General features: G+C 34.8%; 1 protein-coding gene across 1 annotated transcript in view; it reads right to left on the bottom strand.

Moving 5' to 3' along the window:
- LOC128164258 (receptor-type tyrosine-protein phosphatase epsilon-like) overlaps positions 1 to 22,353 on the bottom strand; it is a 56,214-nt gene that overhangs the window by 20,561 nt on the left and 13,300 nt on the right. Inside the window, exons 2-7 of the mRNA XM_052828032.1 lie at positions 11,253 to 11,480; positions 8,868 to 9,119; positions 8,310 to 8,447; positions 7,793 to 7,930; positions 7,112 to 7,252; positions 6,425 to 6,562 (exon numbers count right to left, since the gene is read on the bottom strand). Of these exons, the coding sequence (XP_052683992.1) occupies positions 6,425 to 6,562; positions 7,112 to 7,252; positions 7,793 to 7,930; positions 8,310 to 8,447; positions 8,868 to 9,119; positions 11,253 to 11,480 (1,035 nt within the window). The remainder of the gene's footprint in view (positions 1 to 6,424; positions 6,563 to 7,111; positions 7,253 to 7,792; positions 7,931 to 8,309; positions 8,448 to 8,867; positions 9,120 to 11,252; positions 11,481 to 22,353) is intronic.

Here is a 22,353-nt window from a genome sequence, read left to right as displayed (position 1 = left end):
TCAAACGTAACGTCAGGCGTATTGATACGTTTTTGACGTTAGTCTTACTATGACGTAGGCAACATTCTTTATATGATATAAAATAATTTTTTAGCCAATCAGAAAGCGCGTTACAACCAGAATTAAATTATTTGTTGTTAAAGACAAATTGTACATGTTTTGTGTATGTTATGTGTAGGTAAGGTATTCAATTTGTAGCATTCTCAAGTAATAGCCAGGGAGCATATGGTTTTTAAGCTTGCTTGTAAACCAATTTTAAAGTATATGTTTATTTGAACAACTCTCTATATTGATGAACAGATAATGGATTTTAAAAAAAGTAAATCTAATTGAATGCTGCTAAATATCATCATGCACACTCTGTTGCTGTACACATACAAATTCGCAAGATTGTTGAAAGTTTTAATCATTTAATTCCAACCTAATTCATATTTCATAGCTTTGAATGAGAGAGAGAGAGAGAGAGAGAGAGAGAGAGAGAGAGAGAGAGAGAGAGAGAAAATGTGTTTTTTTCCCCATATGATTGCCAGTATTAAACATGTCTGTATAACATGTACTTATTATTAAACATTTTTTAAATTGCATTGATATGATTGTCAAACAGCAGATATATTTTTTTTTCTGCAATAATCAATTATGTGTTTATGTAATACCTAATTATTTCATGATTAATGACTAAATCAGTATTATCATACCATTATTAAGTAAGCAATTTTTACCTTGTCACTTAATTATCTCTGATCCTCAGCAATGTTGGACAACTCTAAATTATCCGGAATTTGTTTATTCACACCATAAATTTGCCTTTCATATACCGGTAGACAAATTTAATTAGGTGTTTCCATGGTCAGTTAATTTCAGTTCAATTCTTTAATATTCACTGATGAGACCAACAATTATTCAATTATTTTCCATGAAATCAAATGCGATATATCAGAGTAGATTTTTACGCTGTCAAAATATTTCTCAAACTCTTGTAATTATTTATAGCTTTTTAATTCGTTTAATAATTTCAAAATTTGATCGCAAATTCTTAAATTGTAATAGAATATGCGGGAATTTATTTTGTATGTTGACAGTAGCACTATAATTGAGACGGGTCTTTGATTTCTACATGTAACAATGATTTATAAAAAAAAAAGTGATTTCCCAATTAGAGCTAAATTTCATCACACACCAGAATGTAAAATGTGGTGTTTAAGTTTCATAGCGAATGCAAAAGCAGGAATTTTATAACGTTTCAGCATCATCTTGTGTGCAATATTACGCGTTCGAAATGTGTAGATATTGACGTTACATGTGTTTATTTCATTTATCAAATGTTTATTTTTTAAATCAACATGTTATATTTGACTGAAAAAATATTAATCGCGGTATTAAAACAAGGCCAGACTCTAGTTATTCAGAAAACACAACACAGACGCAGAAAAAAATAGAAACAAAAAATTAGAAAACTGCGTTTACAATGCTGCAACTTTGACGTCGTTTTCTGAGCATTGTGACGTCAAAAGATAAGGGCCCTTTTCTCATGACGGCAGTCATATATGTACAGAAGAGGCCTTTAGGCCTTATCGGTCACCTGATTAACTGCACTGTGGCTTTTGCAATGTTTATCCATGTGCAGTATAATTACAGGGCTTATAAAACCATTTACAATATTCCAGGATTGTTCGATTCAATAAACTTTTTACATCCAAAAAAAAAACAAAAACAAAACTGTAGCATAACTTACAGTGACCGAGTGACTCATGTAACCCAAAAAGTGCCATTTCCTTTGGAATAAAATTACCCGTTTGAATTGATTTACCTTGTGTACAGTTGGTCCCTTCATATCCTGCATCACATCCATTAAGACAGGAGCCGTTGACATGGTGGCAGGCTTCATTCTGTACACAGTTCCCACAGGACTCGGTACAGTTTTGACCAAATTCACCCGCCTTACACTCTGTAGAGATTATAATCAAATGATTGTTGCGAAGTGTACAATACATTAAATGTCGTTTCCCCCTTTTTGTGTTTTTAAAAAAGAAAGATACTGTCTACTATTCATGTTGCTTTTTAGCAGGGCTCTGCTGAAAGCAGAGTTCTGGCTATAGGCAGGCAAATCGCCAATGCTACAATAAATAGCACAATTTCAAAAGTAAACAAAAAACCAAACAGCGTCAAAGTAAAAGCTTCCGCTGTACGAAAAAGTAACACAAAGAGCCACGTTTTGTCAAAAGTGTTGGCATTTTGTTTCTTTTTTTTAATTTCGGGAGAATTGTCTATCTTTTTTATTTTTCTATTAGTAACGTTTTTTGAAAACAAGACTATGCATTTTGGACACATACAATGCGCATGAATTTCCATGAACTTCTTTGCCGCGCGTTGAAGAAATGAGGATTGAATATATAACGCTTGCTGCAAAATTCAAGGCAGCAACTGTTGAACTTTTTTTTGCTAGACAGACATATTTCTGTTTATAGCCGCTTACAAAATTTGATCGCTCTCTGACGCCTTGCCGACATTAAAAGCATGAGAGAGAGAGAGAGAGAGAGAGAGAGAGAGAGAGAGAGAGAGAGAGAGATTTTCAGTCTTTACTACACAATATGCATAATTAAAGACACGCCAAAAGAGCCCAGCTTTCAGTACTTCAGTACTTTGATTTTAATCATTCATTTATAATATTAAACCTCACCTAGCTTTGAATGAAAATTCCATACATAATTCTACACAATAAGTTAATCATGATAAAATTTCAATGATACAAATTTATTGCACACCTGAAAAAAGAAAAAAAATCTATTCAATATTTGAACTCATTGTCTTTTTATTGAAACACATGATTGTTTTACTGTTGTGAGAACACGAATTGGAACGCAATCCCGATCGTTTCCAATATGCAAGAAAAAGTGGTTACTTGTATCCCATTTGAGGTCAATCCTGGTCGATATACCCTCCCTCACATGGTTGTTTAAAAAAGCCAAGCAATGTATTTAGTAAACTCTTGGTCTAATGTCTTCATTTATGAGAACTATTTTGAGACTTATCTAAATTACTGATCTCATGCACAAATTTGCAAAACAGAAATAATACATAAACAAAAAAAAACTTAGTGACCGTGCATACATAGTCAATTTAAAAATTACATATGTACAGAAGAGGCCTTTAGGCCTTATTAGTCACCTGATTAACTGCAGCGTGGCTTTTGCAATGTATATCCATGTGCATTATAATTACAGGGCTTATGAAACCATTTACAATATTCCAGGATTGTTCGATTCAATAAACTTTTTACATCCAAAAACAAAACTGTAGCATAACTTACAGTGACCGAGTGACTCATGTGACCCAAAAAGTGCCAGTCTCTTTGGAATAAAATTACCCGTTTGAATTGATTTACCTTGTGTACAGTTGGTCCCTTCATATCCTGCATCACATCCATTAAGACAGGAGCCGTTGACATGGTGGCAGGCTTCATTCTGTACACAGTTCCCACAGGACTCGGTACAGTTTTGACCAAATTCACCCGCCTTACACTCTGTAGAGATTATAATCAAATGATTGTTGCGAAGTGTACAATACATTAAATGACGTTTTCCATCTTTTTGTATTTTCAAAAAAGAAAGATACTGTCTAATGTGCATGTTGCTTTTTTAATCATTCATTTATAATATTGCACCTCACCAAGCTTTGAATGAAAATGCCATACATAATTCTACACAATAAGTTAATCATGATAAAATTTCAATGATACAAGTTTAATACACATCTGAAAAAAGAAAATAAATCTATCCAATATTTGAACTCATTGTCTTTTTATTGAAACACATGATTGTTTTACTGTTGTGAGAACACGAATTGGAACGTCATCCCGATCGTTTCCAATATGCAAGAAAAAGTGGTTACTTGTATCCCATTTGAGGTCAATCCTGGTCGATATACCCTCCATCACATGGTTGTTTAAAAAAGCCAAGCAATGTATTTAGTAAACTCTTGGTTTAATGTCTTCATTTCTGATAACTATTTTGAGACTTATCTAAATTACTGATCTCATGCACAAATTCGCAAATTAGAACAGAAAATAACCTTACTGATTTTACATTGGAGGTCTCTCCATCCTGGCTGACACCCTCCCCTACACTCTCCCGTGACCCTGTCACATTTCCCCGGAACTCCACAGTTCATGCTACAATTCTCACGACAATTGTACCCAAACAATCCGACAGGACACTCTGCAAAATGAAAAGACAGAAGTGTACTAAGTACAACAGGATCGTATACTGTATACATGATTAATTACGCCCCATGTTATTTTCGCCCTTTTCCACTTGTAAACGGTTTCGCCCCGTCTTGAATTTGCCCAAACAATGTTGTGATTAAAGAGAGGTAATTTGAGACATTGAAATTCAATTCGCCCAGAAACAACGAGGGCGAAAAGGGACCAAAATTAAACTGAGCGAATATTTCTTTCTATATAGTACTCGATATTATTAAACTATGATTTCACTGGAAATTATCTTGCCTTTTATCTTCATTTATGAGAACTATTATGAGACTTATCTAAATTACTGATGTCATGCACAAATTTGCAAAACAGATATAATACATAAGCAAAAATAACTTAGTGACTCTGCATACATAGTCGCCTTTATAAATTATTTATGTACAGAAGAGGCCTTTAGACCTTATCGGTCACCTGATTAACTGCAGTGTGGCTTTTGCAATGTATATCCATGTGCATTATAATTACAGGGCTTATGAAACCATTTACAATATTCCAGGATTGTTCGATTCAATAAACTTTTTGCATCCAAAAAAAACAACAAAAAAAACTGTAGCATTACTTACAGTGACCGAGTGACTCATGTGACCCAAAAAGTGCCATTTTCTTTGGAATAAAATTACCCGTTTGAATTGATTTACCCTGAGTACAGTTAGTTCCTTCATATCCTGCATCACAGCCATTAAGACAGGAGCCGTTGACATGGTGGCAGGCTTCATTCTGTACACAGTTCCCACAGGACTCGGTACAGTTTTGACCAAATTCACCCGCCTTACACTCTGTAGAGATTATAATCAAATGATTGTTGCGAAGTGTACATTACATTAAATGTCGTTTCCCCCTTTTTGTGTTTTTAAAAAAGAAAGATACTGTCTAATTTGCATGTTGCTTTTTTTAATCATTCATTTATAATATTGCACCTCACCTAGGTTTGAATGAAAATTCCATACATAATTCTACACAATAAGTTAATCATGATACAATTTCAATGATACAAATTTATTGCACACCTGAAAAAAGAAAATAAATCTATCCAATATTTGAACTCATTGTCCTTTTATTTGAAACACATGCTAGTTTTACGGTTGTAAAAACACGAATTGGAACGTCATCCCGATCGTTTCCAAAATGCAAGAAAAAGTGGTTACTTGTATCCCATTTGAGGTCAATCCTGGTCGATATACCCTCCCTCACATGGTTGTTTAAAAAAAGCCAAGCAATGTATTTAGTAAACTCTTGGTGTAATGTCTTCATTTATGAGAACTATTTTGAGACTTATCTAAATTACTGATCTCATGCACAAATTCGCAAATCAGAACAGAAAAAAACCTTACTGATTTTACATTGGAGGTCTCTCCATCCTGGCTGACACCCTCCCCTACACTCTCCCGTGACCCTGTCACATTTCCCCGGAACTCCACAGTTCATACTACAATTCTCACGACAATTGTACCCAAATAATCCGACAGGACACTCTGCAAAATGAAAAGACAGAAGTGTACTAAGTACAAAAGGATCGTATACTGTATACATGATTTTTTACGCCCCATGTTATTTTCGCCCTTTTCCACTTGTAAACGGTTTCGCCCCGTCTTGAATTTGCCCAAACAATGTTGCGATTAAGGAGAGGTAATTTGAGACATTAAAATTACCCAATTGAAACAACGAGGGCGAAAAGGGACCAAAATTAAACTGGGCGAATATTTCCCTCTATATAGTACTCGATATTATTAAACTATGATTTCACTGGAAATTATCTTGCCTTTTATCTTCATTTATAAGAACTATTTTGAGACTTATCTAAATTACTGATCTCATGCACAAATTCGCAAAACAGAAATAATACAAAAACAAAAAAAAACTTAGTGACCGTGCATACATAGTCACCTTTATAAATTATATACGTACAGAAGAGGCCTTTAGGCCTTATCGGTCACCTGATTAACTGCAGTGTGACTTTTGCAATGTATATCCATGTGCATTATAATTACAGGGCTTATGAAACCATTTACAATATTCCAGGATTGTTCGATTCAATAAACTTTTTGCATCCAAAAAAACCCACAAAACTGTAGCATTACTTACAGTGACCGAGTGACTCATGTGACCCAAAAAGTGCCATTCTCTTTGGAATAAAATTACCCGTTTGAATTGATTTACCTTGTGTACAGTTAGTTCCTTCATATCCTGCATCACAGCCATTAAGACAGGAGCCGTTGACATGGTGGCAGGCTTCATTCTGTACACAGTTCCCACAGGACTCGGTACAGTTTTGACCAAATTCACCCGCCTTACACTCTGTAGAGATTATAATCAAATGATTGTTGCGAAGTGTACAATACATTAAATGTCGTTTCCCCCTTTTTGTGTTTTTAAAAAAGAAAGATACTGTCTAATGTGCATGTTGCTTTTTTTAATCATTCATTTATAATATTGCACCTCACCAAGCTTTGAATGAAAATTCCATACATAATTCTACACAATAAGTTAATCATGATCAAATTTCAAGGATACAAATTTATTGCACACCTGAAAAAAGAAAATAAATCTATCCAATATTTGAACTCATTGTCTTTTTATTGAAACACATGATTGTTTTACGGTTGTGAGAACACGAATTGGAACGTCATCCCGATCGTTTCCAAAATGCAAGAAAAAGTGGTTAATTGTATCCCATTTGAGGTCAATCCTGGTCGATGTACCCTCCATCACATTGTTGTTTAAGCCAAGCAATGTATTTAGTAAACTCTTGGTGTAATGTCTTAATTTATGAGAACAATTTTGAGACTTATCTAAATTACTGATCTCATGCACAAATTCGCAAAACAGAACAGAAAAAAATCTTACTGATTTTACATTGGAGGTCTCTCCATCCTGGCTGACACCCTCCCCTACACTCTCCCGTAACCCTGTCACATTTCTCCGGAACTCCACAGTTTTTACTACAATTCTCACGACAATTGTACCCAAATAATCCAACAGGACACTCTGGAAGATCAAAAGAAAGAAGGGTAAGTACAACAGTATCGTATACTGTATACACGATTTACGCCCTGTATTATTTTCGCCCTTTTCCACTTGTAAACGGTTTCGCCCCGACTTGAATTTGCCCAGACAAAGTTATGATTAAAGAGAGCTAATTTGAGACATTGGAATTCGCAGAGTCTTCAATTCGCCCAATGACAACGAGGGCAAAAGGAGCCAAAATTTAACGCGGCGAATATTTCCCTGTATACTGTACCTGATACTATAAAACCATGATTTCATTGGAAGATCAAATCATTAGGATGTTTTGAAAATTTTGATTAAAAACATATCATAAATTCCTTGAATAAAAGAATGATAAAGGCGATAAACAAATCTGGAAGTACACGTTTATCTTCAAAAAATACGATCGTCTACACATCAAAAATGGCGATTATATTTAAACAATCAATATTTCAAATATCATTACATATCTTTTTGGTTCGTGAGTGTTGGTTTTCAAGAAAACCGTTATATTTACTGTGCATTATGCATAATTTTTACCTTTATCACAATTATCACCAAACATTCCTTCGTCACATCCGTTTGGGCAACTTCCGTTCACGTGATTGCACTGCTCACCGTTCAAACATTTACCACACGTAAAATTACACTCAAAACCATATCTGTTATCAACACATTCTACAAGATGAAACAAAATAATATATGTATCTCCATATCTTATTGAAAATAATATAAGTTTACTTTTTTTAATCATCATTTTGTTACATTATTATAAATGTTGTAGAATAATAAGACACAGAACATATTTGGTTTATTTTTGTAAAGAAAAATAGTACCCTCTCGGCAATCTTGTAAACATTGCATTTACATCAACAAACGATCTTCTATTTGTAAGCAAGAATGATTTAAAACGTAAATTTTTGGAAGATATTGCTCTGTTGTAAAAATAATTAAAATATCTTCGGTAAATAAGTATGCTGTATGTAACAGCAAAAGGTCTCAACTCTATGGAAAAGCAACTGGTGTTCAATAATGTTATTTCTTGAGTATTCTAGACCTGAATCACAAGTCGGTCCAGTGTATCCAGAGACACAGCCCAGACACGTTCCATTCACGATGTTACAGCGGCCCTCCTGACAGTTCTGTGGACACGGTAAGGAACAGTCCTCGCCGTAATATCCGGGGGTAGGACACCCTGGTCAAAAGAGAATAATACCAAATTAGCCGATATCGATTGCACATCATTCTGACCCTGGCTTTTGTTAACAACAATATCACTACTGAGATTCAGTTCCAAACAATGAACATTGACAAATAAGTTGTTGCTATTGACTGTCGGTTTTAATTTTAAGATACTTCTTCAAATATTAATCAAATATCTAGATTAATCATTATAATATACGGTATTATAATACAATAAAACTAAGTATTAAAAGCATTTTCAGCTTTGGTCGGTTTGAATATCAACGAGAGCTAAGCTAAGCAGCATTTGTAATTATCTTTTATTTGTTCAAATAAACTTGTATAATTATATAAAATATGCGTTTGTTCACTGTGACATATGTGACCTAAAAGTTGTTTATCTAAATTTGTTGTATTTAGTTCATTTTCTTACCGTAAACTTCAAGTTCACATATTTCGTTGTAAGCATACTGGTAATACCCAGCAGGATACGGAGGGCTGGTCCTGGTGTTGTAGTAGATGACGTATCTCCCGTGTGTGACACACGTTATGTTTGTAGGATTGGGGATTGTGGCTCTAGTGTAGTTGGTGTCCTTAAAACACAACACTCCGTCCTCTTTTCTGGTTGAGTTTGACACGTAAACAGAGTATCCCAGAAATCTAGCCGTGTAGCCATTATTTTCATCTGTAAAATTTTTATAAAAAAATATCTGACAAATCGAAATTAAAGATATAAAATTGAAATTTGTCATCTAGACATGTGACAGCATTTTATTGTCCCTCCACGAATATTTTATATTTTTCACTATTAAGGCTAATTATACTAATTATTTTTGCCAAAATGCAACTGCAAATTAATTGGCCCCGTTGACATATGTATGCAATTCGGTTTAATAAATTATATTTTTGTCTTTTATTAATCTCTGGTTTTATTTCGAAGCTCAATGTAGATTCGTTATTACAAACTTGTGAAATTATTAATATGACACGCAAATCCTAGACACATTTCAATATTTTGATTTAATATTATCGAGACATCGTAATGTTACAATATCTCTAATATTCTAATTCTTGAATTGAATGATAATTCAATTTTAGATGAATTTTCTAATATATTAAACTGATTTGATCTTAATCCGGGGAAAACTTTGTTGATCCGCGTCATTCATTTACGTCTTTTTTAAGGTTTTTATTTATGCATAAATTACATGCTTCCAAAATTTGAGAAAGATGCAAGCAACACAATATTTTGAAACAGTTATATCATAGACTTTTTCTAACTGTTTTGAAAAATTAGGAAACGTTACCGTCCATTTCGGATATCTACGCAATGCCTTTTGTCTCCAGATCAAGGAATAAAAAGACGACATGCGAATAGTGATACGAGGCAAAATGTACTGGAAATGACATATTAACCTAAAATTGAGAGCGAGTGAACAGGGTACCCTTAACGTGGTTCCAATATCTAATAAAAGCATTATGTCCTGTTAATAAATAAATTACATAGAAAGAAGATATACGCTCTGAAGGAAAGTTAAAACTAGTAGGTTTTTACGTCATGAGCTACATCATGAAGCTACGTTCATGACTTCTTAAAGAGACATCGACAAACTGATCGCACATTAAATAATATCCAATATACTACCCCAATCGATTACAAAAAGAGAAATTAGTTACTTTACGAAATTCTACAAGAAAGCCAAAGATATAGAAATAACGTTGCTAGCGTGCGGCGACTATCATTGCTTCGCGCTCTACAAAATATATTATGCTCAGAAATATTTATCATAATGCATTAAAATTTTCAGGTCTGAATTGAATTGGGTAGATATCTCAAAGCACAAGTTTTTGTAAATTTACGCGGATTTTTCACGATTTTATCGCATTTGTGACATTACTTTTGGATCAACCCTCGTACAAAGTCTAAAAAAAATTGTCCAATTTTTTTCCCAACATTTTTTTAAAAAAAGTAACATTTATGTGTGTAAATATGAAAACTGTACTGTGGTCAACAATTTGGTTGCTTAGGTTCTAATAAATCAAGTCAGCCATACATGCAATATGAAATAATGTGACTTTTAAACTACTTCAACGGTTTTAGTTACTTCGTTTGGATATTATTGACGATCATTCGGGTTTATTTGGAGTTCAATACACCAAGTAGTAGATTAACATAGCCTGTTTTCCTATCCTTAATAATTCCATTCAATAAAAATATGTTTAAGTTGGTATGGGACACCTCCATCTGATGACGTGCTTCCTATCGAAATAAACAATAAAATTCATTTTTATTTTATAGGTTTTTTCCCATTCACTAATATTGCTACCTACATGTAACAGTATAATATTGTTACCTAGCAGTTTAATATTATTACCTAGCAGTATGATATTGTTACCTAGCAGTATAATATTGTTACCTAGCAGTATGATATTGTTACCTAGCAGTATAATATTGTTACCTAGCAGTATAATATTGTTACCTAGCAGTATAATATTGTTACCTAGCAGTATGATATTGTTACCTAGCAGGGAAGCACAATGTGTTTAGAGCGTCAGGTAGGAATCTGTGCGTCATGAGTTCGAACCCTAGAACTTTTACCTCCCTCCCCCCCCCCACCCCCAACAATCACACAAATTAGTGTCAAATATTGTAAAATTTAAAAGTTCTAATTAGTGAATGTATTTTGATTATAATGTACTTTTATCCACATTGATATCACCAGGTGTCCCATACCACCTTATATTCTATTTATATACTCTTAAAAAACCCTTTAAACAGTTTTAAAAATTATATCATATAATTAATTTTATCTCTTACCCCAGGCGACATTATCAGTTCTGTACTGTATAAAGATGTAATGTATACTGAGTACTTCTCCTAGATCTACCCGCCATTCTGCTGTTGACTGATAATTAGCCGATATCACACACTGTCCTCCAAATGCACTTAGAGCTGATTTCAGTCCGTCCACGGCTTTTTCCGCTCCCCACGGTCTATCAGGGTAAGGAAATTGCTGCCATGCTGACTTATTCAAAGCTAGGTTCTCTGTAAAACAAATAAGAATTGACTTTACACGCTAGGCTCGCCAGTAGCAGTATCTCATTCTTCACATCCCTAAAGGTGTGCTTGGATTGTACTTGTCTGTCTGTCTGTCTGTCTCTCTCTCTCTCTCTCCATGCCATGTTCTCTGTAAAACAAAACAAAAAAGAATTGACTTTACACACTAAGCTCGCCCGAAGCAGTTTTTGTTTTAAAATCAAGGACGTAAATATTTGTTGTCCACTGTTCAGCCACTATCAGATCATTTTATCTTTAGTTTCAGTACTGTACTTTGTTGTCCTTTAGTTAAAAACTTAATGAAAGAGACCCGTCTAATTACTCGTTCGTTAGATCGAACAAACCAAGCAAACAGCAATAATGTATTCTGTACATTGCTATTTTATAAACAATCATTTCAGATATCAATATCAGAGTCATAATTAAGGTCTTCCGTTGGAAACGGAAGACCTTATTGTATTTGCTTTGTTTCTTTTCCTCTATTATTAAGGTCTTCCGTTTCCAACGGAAGACCTTATTGTTATTGCTTTGTTTCTTTTCCTCTATTATTAAGGTCTTCCGTTGGAAACGGAAGACCTTATTGTTTTTGCTTTGTTTCTTTTCCTCTATTATTAAGGTCTTCCGTTTCCAACGGAAGACCTTATTGTTATTGCCTCTATTATTATTATTCTTTTTTTTTTCTCCCACGTTTTCTCAAAAACGCTTCAGCCGATTTTGATAAAACTTTCAGATCTTGTTTATGACAAAATTTGTAAGAAAAGTACATGGGATTTTTTTGGTCGTCACTTCCGGTCCCGAGATATTACAAATTTTATGTTTTTGCTTGTTCACAAGTTTTCTCCAAAAGTATTTAAGATAGAATTTTTAAATTTTCAGGGATGATAGAAAGTGTCCAGCCGCAGTGTACTACGCATATCCGAACGTCCGCCGTCACTTCCGGTCGTCACCGGAAGGAAATGAAAAAACCTTAATTTTTAAATTTTTTGGATTTGCATTTTTTTTATTATTTCATTCGATAGAGACGCCCTCAAAACTTCTAAATATGAAATTTGTTTTAAAATCGATCCACGCATTCTTGAGATTTTGGGCCCCAAACTTCTGAAGCGAAGGTCCGCGTAGCTCAGTCGTTAGAGTGTTGGACTTGTGCCCAGACGACCCGGGTTCAGTCCCTGAGTGCCGAATGTTTTTTCTCTCTTATTTGTGTTTTGATTAATGATTTCGTCTTTAAAATGATGGATTTGAATGTTTTTTCGTTTTATTTTTGTCATAATTAAAAATAATAGCGGCTTTTTTCAGTACAAATATGGAGCTCTTTTCTGTCAGCAGCTCTCTAAATTTAGACGCTCGTCGCATTGCCAGTATTAAAAACATGCCGAATGATGGTTTTTTCTTAATTTTGTTTTGTTTAACGATTTTATCTTTAAAATGATGGATTTTAATGTTTTCCGTTTTATATTTATTATATATAGAAATAATAGCGGCTTTTTTTAATTACAAATAGATAGCTTGTTTCTGTCATCAGTTCGCTAAATTCAAACGCTCGTCGCATCGCAGGCATCAAAGACGTGCCGCCAAAGTACCCCTGCAGTACGCTGGGTCGCTTTGCCGGCATCAAAGAAATGCCGCCATCTCAATGACACACACAATATTTAGCAATGCACCAACGTTTAAATAAGTATTCAACATTACCTTAAAAGGAGGACTGATTAGTATTTATTCACATATATAGATACACGCATGCATGTATATAAATGTTTTTATTGACATACGTTGCTAATATACTGATTCCCTAAACACTATAAAAAAATCTCCCTCTCTCTCTCTCTCTTTCTCTCTCTCTCTCTCTCTCTCAAAGTACAAATGTTTTAGCATTTAAATAAGAACTAGTACAGGTAACATGCATTAAATTGGATAGAGGCTAAATGTACATTGGCGTCCAAAAATTATACATGTATTTATTTCAAGTTACGGGATAATGTCTATGGATTCAAACAATTTGAAATTCATTGTTTAATGATTGTCTTCATACTGATTGGAAGTCAACGCTAAAAAGTCATTTTTATAAAAGATGGTGTACTTTTTCCTTTTTTGTGCATGTCTATATACTGATACAAATCTGTTGCCTGTCTGGGATTAAGAAAAACCTCCAAAGTTTATACACGTAACTATACAAACGAACGGGTGACTGCGACAAGGTTGGAAAACTGACCAGCAGTTTATGAGTGTTTGAGCCTAAGATAAACAGATGTTAAAAAATCAATAGTTACATCTTTCAAACAACGCTTATACATTGTTCTAACATATGTATTTTGTTTAGAAATTGTGTTATTTGTGATATTAAGAATATTATACGTTAAATATAGAAGTCACCGACCGACCCCCCCCCCCCCATTCATAAAATCATTAAGTTTTTCTGGCCCGATTTTCCTTGATCTTTGATCCTGGGCCTTTAAATTCAACTAAGTACCATTCTAGATTACTGTACTAATTACCAGACCAATTCGTTCATTATTAACAGAGTTATGAGGTTTTTGGCATTTGAGTTTCAATTGTCGTGATTGACATGTACTGCAAAAATATATTAACTCCCAAGCCCTTCATTCAATCCTAATGAAAATTCGTGAAAATGAACCTCGGACACCGTTCTCATTTTCTGCCAAATATGCAGCGAATTGAACAATCAAGACGAAATTCCTGAGATTAAACGGCGCTTATTGCCTATACTGGGAAATTAATATTACACAGGACACGCACCGACCCCCCCTCCTCCTATTCACAAAATAATTTAGTTTTTCTGGCCTGATTTTACTGGATCTGTCATCTTGAACCTTTATTTTCAACCTAGTTCAAGTCTAGATTATTGTACTACATGTAATGACCGAATCCGAGATCCACACCTCAAAATTCTATTTTCGATTTATTTACGACGAAAATCAAGCTCAGGTCTTTTCACCCCCCTCCAGACACAAACACGCATCAATATTTCAAATGACCTCGCACTGTTACCAAACCTGAATAGTCAGACATCTCACACGTTGTTTTTCATCTCATACAAAAACTCAGCTCTTCTCCCGGGCGGAAACGCCCCAAATTCAAAGACAAATTCGGGAATTATTTTGCGTCAGCCATGTTTTGAGACATCTGCAAAGGCTGTGTGTTCTAATCTCGCCGGAGCCAAGATTTCTTCTTTCTCTTTATTTCTTTCTCTCCTTTTTATTTAATTTTCTAACTAAAATATTCAACATTAAAGGGTTGTTGGACTAAAATTCAAGTTGAAAAACACTCTTCAATTAAGATTTAGACAAAAACAGTCTTTTATAATTAGGGTCTTCCGTCTTCAGCGGAAGACCCTTCTATTCTTATTGTTATTAGGGTCTTCCGTTTACAAAGGGTGACCCTCTTTTTTTTCTTCGGTTTCTTTTTATTACAGGTTATTAGACGTGTTATTAGGTCAAAAGACCTCTTATTTAAAATGAAATAAAATGGGGCTGGTCCTTCAAATTAGGGATCCAACGGGGTGTATAATTCTTCATCCATCGCTCTTTAATATCACATCTGCATTTCCTGATATGTTTCGTTGATGAAGATAAAAGGAAAGGTCATTTCCTCTTCTAAAAATCAGACGGAAGACCTCCTCGTTGCTCGCAACGAGATCGTGTCTAGTTATTATTCTTTTTTTTTTTCTCCCACGTTTTCTCAAAAACGCTTCAGCCGATTTTGATAAAACTTTCAGATCTTGTTTATGACAAAATTTGTAAGAAAAGTACATGGGATTTTTTTGGTCGTCACTTCCGGTCCCGAGATATTAAAGATTTTATGTTTTTGCTTGTTCACGAGTTTTCTCCAAAAGTATTTAAGATAAAATTTTTAAATTTTCAGGGATCATAGAAAGTGTCCAGCCGCAGTGTACTACGCATATCCAAACGTCCGCCGTCACTTCCGGTCGTCACCGGAAGGAAATGAAAAACCTTAATTTTTCAATTTTTTGGATTTGCATTTTTTTTATTATTTCTTTCGATAGAGACGCCCTCAAAACTTCTAAATATGAAATTTGTTTTAAAATCGATCCACGCATTCTTGAGATTTTGGGCCCCAAAATTCTGAAGCGAAAGTCCGCGTAGCTCAGTCGTTAGCGTGTTGGACTTGTGCCCAGACGACCCGGGTTCAGTCCCTGAGAGCCGAATGTTTTTTCTCTCTTATTTGTGTTTTGATTAATGATTTCGTCTTTAAAATGATGGATTTGAATGTTTTTCGTTTTATTTTTGTCATAATTAAAAATAATAGCGGCTTTTTTTCAGTACAAATATGGAGCTCTTTTCTGTCAGCAGCTCTCTAAATTTAGACGCTCGTCGCATTGCGGGTATCAAAAACATGCCGAATGATGGTTTTTTCTTAATTTTGTTTTGTTTAACGATTTTATCTTTAAAATGATGGATTTTAATGTTTTCCGTTTTATATTTATTATATATAGAAATAATAGCGGTTTTTTTTAATTATAAATAGATAGCTTGTTTCTGTCATCAGTTCGCTAAATTCAAACGCTCGTCGCTTCGCAGACATCAAAGACGTGCCGCCAAAGTACCCCTACAGTACGCTGGGTCGCTTTGCCGGCATCAAAGAAATGCCGCCATCTCAATGACACACACAATATTTAGCAATGCACCAACGTTTAAATAAGTATTCAACATTACCTTAAAAGGAGGACTGATTAGTATTTATTCACATATATAGATACACGCATACATGTATATAAATGTGTTTATTGACATACGTTACTAATAGACTGATTCCCTAAACACTATAAAATATCTCTCTCTCTCTCTCTCTCTCTCTCAAAGTACAAATGTTTTAGCATTTAAATAAGAACTAGTACCGGTAACATGCATTAAATTGGATAGAGGCTAAATGTACATTGGCGTCCAAAAATTATACATGTATTTATTTTAAGTTACGGGATAATGTCTATGGATTCAAATAATTTGAAATTCATTGTTTAATGATTGTCTTCATACTGATTGGAAGTCAACGCTAAAAAGTCATTTTTATTAAAGATGGTGGACTTTTTCCTTTTTTTGTGCATGTCTATATACTGATACAAATCTGTTGCCTGTCTGGGATTAAGAAAAACCTCCAAAGTTTATACACGTAACTATACGAACGAACGGGTGACTGCGACAAGGTTTGAAAACTGACCAGCAGTTTATGAGTGTTTGAGCCTAAGATAAACAGATGTTAAAAAATCAATAGTTACATCTTTCAAACAACGCTTATACATTGTTCTAACATATGTATTTTGTTTAGAAATTGTGTTATTTGTGATACTAAGAAATTTAATATTCTACGTTTAATATAGAAGTCACCGACCGACACCCCCCCCCCCCCATTCATAAAATCATTAAGTTTTTCTGGCCCGATATTCCTTGATCTTTGATCTTGGGCCTTTAATTTCAACTAAGTACCATTCTAGATTACTGTACTAATTACCAGACCAATTCGTTCATTAATAACAGAGTTATGAAGTTTTTGGCATTTGAGTTTCAATTGTCGTGATTGACATGTACTGCAAAAATATATTAACTCCCAAGCCCTTCATTCAATCCTAATGAAAATTCGTGAAAATGAACCTCGGACACCGTTCTCATTTTCTGCCAAATATGCAGCAAATTGAACAATCAAGACGAAATTCCTGAGATTAAATGGCGCTTATTGCCTATACTGGGAAATTAATATTACACAGTACACGCACCGACCCCCCCCCCTCCTCCTATTCACAAAATAATTTAGTTTTTCTGGCCTGATTTTACTGGATCTTTCATCTTGAACCTTTATTTTCAACCTAGTTCAATTCTTGATTACTGTACTACATGTAATGACTGAATCCGAGATCCACACCTCAAAATTCTATTTTCGATTTATTTACGACGAAAATCAAGCTCAGGTCTTTTCACCCCCCTCCAGACACAAACACGCATCAATATTTCAAATGACCTCGCACTGTTACCAAACCTGAATAGTCAGACATCTCACACGTTGTTTTTCATCTCATACAAAAACTCAGCTCTTCTCCCGGGCGGAAACGCCCCAAATTCAAAGACAAATTCGGGAATTATTTTGCGTCAGCCATGTTTTGAGACATCTGCATAGGCTGTGTGTTCTAATCTCGCCGGAGCCAAGATTTCTTCTTTCTCTCTATTTCTTTCTCTCCTTTTTATTTAACTTTCTAACTAAAATATTCAACATAAAAGGGTTGTTGGACTAAAATTCAAGTTGAAAAACACTCTTCAATTAAGATTTAGACAAAAACAGTCTTTTATAATTAGGGTCTTCCGTTTTCAGCGGAGACCCTTCTATTCTTATTGTTATTAGGGTCTTCCGTTTACAAAGGGTGACCCTCTTTTTTTTCTTCGGTTTCTTTTTATTACAGGTTATTAGACGTGTTATTAGGTCAAAAGACCTCTTATTTAAAATGAAATAAAATGGGGCTGGTCCTTCAAATTAGGGATCCAACGGGGTGTATAATTCTTCATCTATTGCTCTTTAATATCACATCTGCATTTCCTGATATGTTTCGTTGATGAAGATAAAAGGAAAGGTCATTTCCTCTTCTTAAAATCAGACGGAAGACCTCCTCGTTGCTCGCAACGAGATCGTGTCTAGTTATTATTCTTTTTTCTTTTCTCCCACGTTTTCTCAAAAACGCTTCAGCCGATTTTGATAAAACTTTCAGATCTTGTTTATGACAAAATTTGTAAGAAAATTACGTGGGATTTTTTTGGTCGTCACTTCCGGTCCCGAGATATTGAAGATTTTATGTTTTTGCTTGTTCACGAGTTTTCTCCAAAAGTATTTAAGATAGAACTTTTAAATTTTCAGGGATGATAGAAAGTGTCCAGCCGCAGTGTACTACGCATATCCGAACGTCCGCCGTCACTTCCGGTCGTCACTGGAAGGAAATGAAAAACCTTAATTTTTTAATTTTTGGGATTTTAATTTTTTTTATCATTTCATTCGATAAAGACGCCCTCAAAACTTCCAAAATTGAAATTTGTTTTAAAATCGATCCACGCATTCTTGAGATTTTGGACCCCAAAATCCTGAAGCGAAGGTCTGCGTAGCTCAGTCGTTAGAGTGTTGGACTTGTGCCCAGACGACCCGGGTTCAGTCCTTGAGTGCCGAATGTTTTTTCTCTCTTATTTGTGTTTTGATTAATGATTTCGTCTGTGAAATGATGGATTTGAATGTTTTTCGTTTTATTTTTGTCATAATTAAAAATAATAGCGGCTTTTTTTCAGTACAAATATGGAGCTCTTTTCTGTCAGCAGCTATCTAAATTTAGACGCTCGTCGCATTGCCGGTATCAAAGACATTTTCTTAATTTTGTTTTGTTTAACGATTTTATCTTTAAAATGATGGATTTTAATGTTTTCCGTTTTATATTTATTATATATAGAAATAATAGCGGTTTTTTTTTTTAATTACAAATAGATAGATTGTTTCTGTCATCAGTTCGCTAAATTCAAACGCTCGTCGCATCGCAGGCATCAAAGACGTGCCGCCAAAGTACCCCTGCAGTACGCTGGGTCGCTTTGCCGGCATCAAAGAATAGCTGCCCTCTCAATGACACACACAATATTAAGCAATGCACCCACGTTTAAGTAAGTATTCAACATGACCTTAAAAGGAGGACTGATTAGTATTTATTCACATATATAGATACACGCATGCATGTATGTAAATGTGTTTATTGACATACGTTCCTAATATACTGATTCCCTTAACACTATAAAAAACTCTCTCTCTCTCTCTCTCTCTCTCTCTCTCTCTCTCTCTCTCTCTTTAGCATTTAAATAAGAACTAGTACAGGTAACATGCATTAAATTGGATAGAGGCTAAATGTACATTGGCGTCCAAAAGTATACATGTATTTATTTCAAGTTACGGGATAATGTCTTTGGATTCAAATAATTTGAAATTCATTGTTTAATGGTTGTCTTCATACTGATTGGAAGTCAACGCTAAAAAGTCATTTTTATTAAAGATGGTGGACTTCTTCCTTTTTTTGTGCATGTCTATATACTGATACAAATATGTTGCCTGTCTGGGATTAAGAAAAACCTCCAAAGTTTATACACGTAACTATACGAACTAACGGGTGACTGCGACAAGGTTTGAAAACTGACCAGCCGTTTATGAGTGTTTGAGCCTAAGATAAACAGATGTTAAAAAAATCAATAGTTACATCTTTCAAACAACCCTTATACATTGCTCTAACATATGTATTTTCTTTAGAAATTGTGTAATTTGTGATTTTAGAATTTGATATTCTTCGTTTAATATAGAAGTCACCGACCGACCGACCCCCCCCCCTCCCAATTCATAAAATCATTTAGTTTTTCTTGCCCGATTTTCCTTGCTCTTTGATCTTGGGCCTTTAATTTCAACTAAGTACATGTACTTTTCTAGATTACTGTACTAATTACCAGACCAATTCGTTTATTATTAAGAGAGTTATGAAGTTTTTGGCATTTGAGTTTCAATTGTCGTGATTGACATGTACTGTAAAAAAATCATAACTCCCAAGCCCTTAACTCAATCCTAATGAAAATTCGTGAAAATGAACCTCGGACACCATTCTTATTGTCTGCAAAATATGCAGCGGATTGAACAATCAAGACGAAATTTCTGAGATTAAACGGCGCTTATTGCCTATACCGGGAAATTAAATTTACACAGTACACGCACCGACCCCCCCCCCCCCCCCCTCCTATATACAAATCATTTAGTTTTTCTGGCCTGATTTTACTGGATCTTTCATCTTGAACCTTTATTTTCAACTTAGTTCAATTCTAGATTACTGTACATGTAATGACCGAATCCGAGATCCACACCTCAAAATTCTATTTTCGATTTATTTACGACGAAAATCAAGCTCAGGTCTTTTCACCCCCCTCCAGACACAAACACGCATCAATATTTCAAATGATCTCGCACTGTTACCAAATCTGAATAGTCAGACATCTTACACGTTGTTTTTCATCTCATACAAAAACTCCCGGGCGGAAATGCCCCAAATTCAAAGACAAATTCGGGAATTATTTCGCGTCAGCCATGTTTTGAGACACATGCAAAGGCTGTGTGTTCTAATCTCGCCGGAGCCAAGATTTGTTCTTTCTCTCTTTGTGTATTTCTTTTTATTTAATTTTCTAACTAAAATATTCAACATAAAAGGGTTGTTGGGCTAAAGTTCAAGTTGAAAAACACTCTTGAATTAAGATTTAGACTAAAACAGTCTTTTATTATTAGGGTCTTCCGTCTTCAGCCGAAGACCCTTTTATTCTAATTGTTATTAGGGTCTTCCGTTTACAAAGGAAGACCCTCTTTTTTTTCTTCGGTTTCTTTTTATTACAGGTTATAAGACGTGTTATCAGGTCAAAAGACCTCTTATTTAATATGAAATAAAATGGGGCTGGTCCTTCAAATTAGGGATCCAACGGGGTGTATAATTCTTCATCCATCGCTCTTTAAGAGATCACATCTGCATTTCCTGATATGTTTCGTTGATGAAGATAAAAGGCAAGGTCATTTCCTCTTCTAAAAATCGGACGGAAGACCTCCTCGTTGCTCGCAACGAGATCGTGTCTAGTTAAGGTCTTCCGTTTCCAACGGAAGACCTTATTGTTATTGCTTTGTTTCTTTTTCACTATTATTAAGGTCTTCCGTTGGAAACGGAAGACCTTATTGTTTTTGCTTTGTTTCTTTTCCTCTATTATTATTATTATTATTATTTTTTTTTTCTGTCACGTTTTCTCAAAAACGCTTCAGCCGATTTTCGTGAAACTTTCAGATCTTATTCATGACAAAATTTGTAAGAAAATTACACGAGATTTTTTTGGTCGTCACTTCCGGTACCGAGATATTAAAGATTTTATGTTTTTGCTTGTTCACAATTTTTCTCAAAAAGTATTCAAGATAGGACTTTCAAATTTTCAGAGAAGGTAGAGAGTGAACGGCCGCAGTGCCCTTTGCATATCCAAATGTTCGCCGTCACTTCCGGTCGTCACCGGAAGGATATGAAAAACCTTAATTTTTTTATTTTTTGGATTTGAATTTTTTTTAGTTTTTCATTCGATAGAGACGCTCTCAAAACTTCAGAATATGAAATTCGTTTTAAAATCAATCCATACATTCTTGAGATTTTGGACTCCAAAGTTCTGAAGCGAGGGTCCGCGTAGCTCAGTCGTTAGAGTGGTGGACTTGTGCCCAGGCGACCCGGGTTCAGTCCCTGAGTGCCGAATCTTTTTTCTCTCTTATTTGTGTTTTGATTAATGGGTTTATCTTTAAAATGATGGATTTGAATGTTTGCCGTCATATTTTTGTCATAAATAAAAAAGATAGCGGCTTTTTTTAGTACAAATATAGAGCTCTTTTCTGTCAGCAGCTCTCTAAATTACGACGCTCGTCGCATCGCCGACATCAAAGACATGCCGCCGAAGTGCCCCTGCAGTTCGACAGCATTAGAGTTCGCTGGGTCGAATGACTGTATGCACACAACATTTAGCAATGCGCCCACGTTATTCTACTCGGCTTAAAAAGGAGGACTGTTTAGTATTTAATCCCATATATAGATACACACATGCATGTATACATGCGTTTATTGACAAAGGTTGCTTATATATTGATTTCCTGAACATTATAAAACGCTATGTAATCTCTCTCTCTCTCTCTCTCTCTCTCTCTCTCTCTCTCTCTCTCTCAAGTACAAATGTTTTAGCATTTGAATAAGAACTAGTACAGGTAACGTGGAGTAAATTGGATAGAAGCTAAATGTACATTGGCGTCCAAAAATTATACATATTTTATA

This window comes from Crassostrea angulata, chromosome 9 (assembly GCF_025612915.1).
Source record: "Crassostrea angulata isolate pt1a10 chromosome 9, ASM2561291v2, whole genome shotgun sequence".
NCBI classification, from domain to species: Eukaryota; Metazoa; Mollusca; class Bivalvia; order Ostreida; family Ostreidae; genus Magallana; species Magallana angulata.
This window is presented reverse-complemented; position numbering and strand designations above follow the sequence as displayed.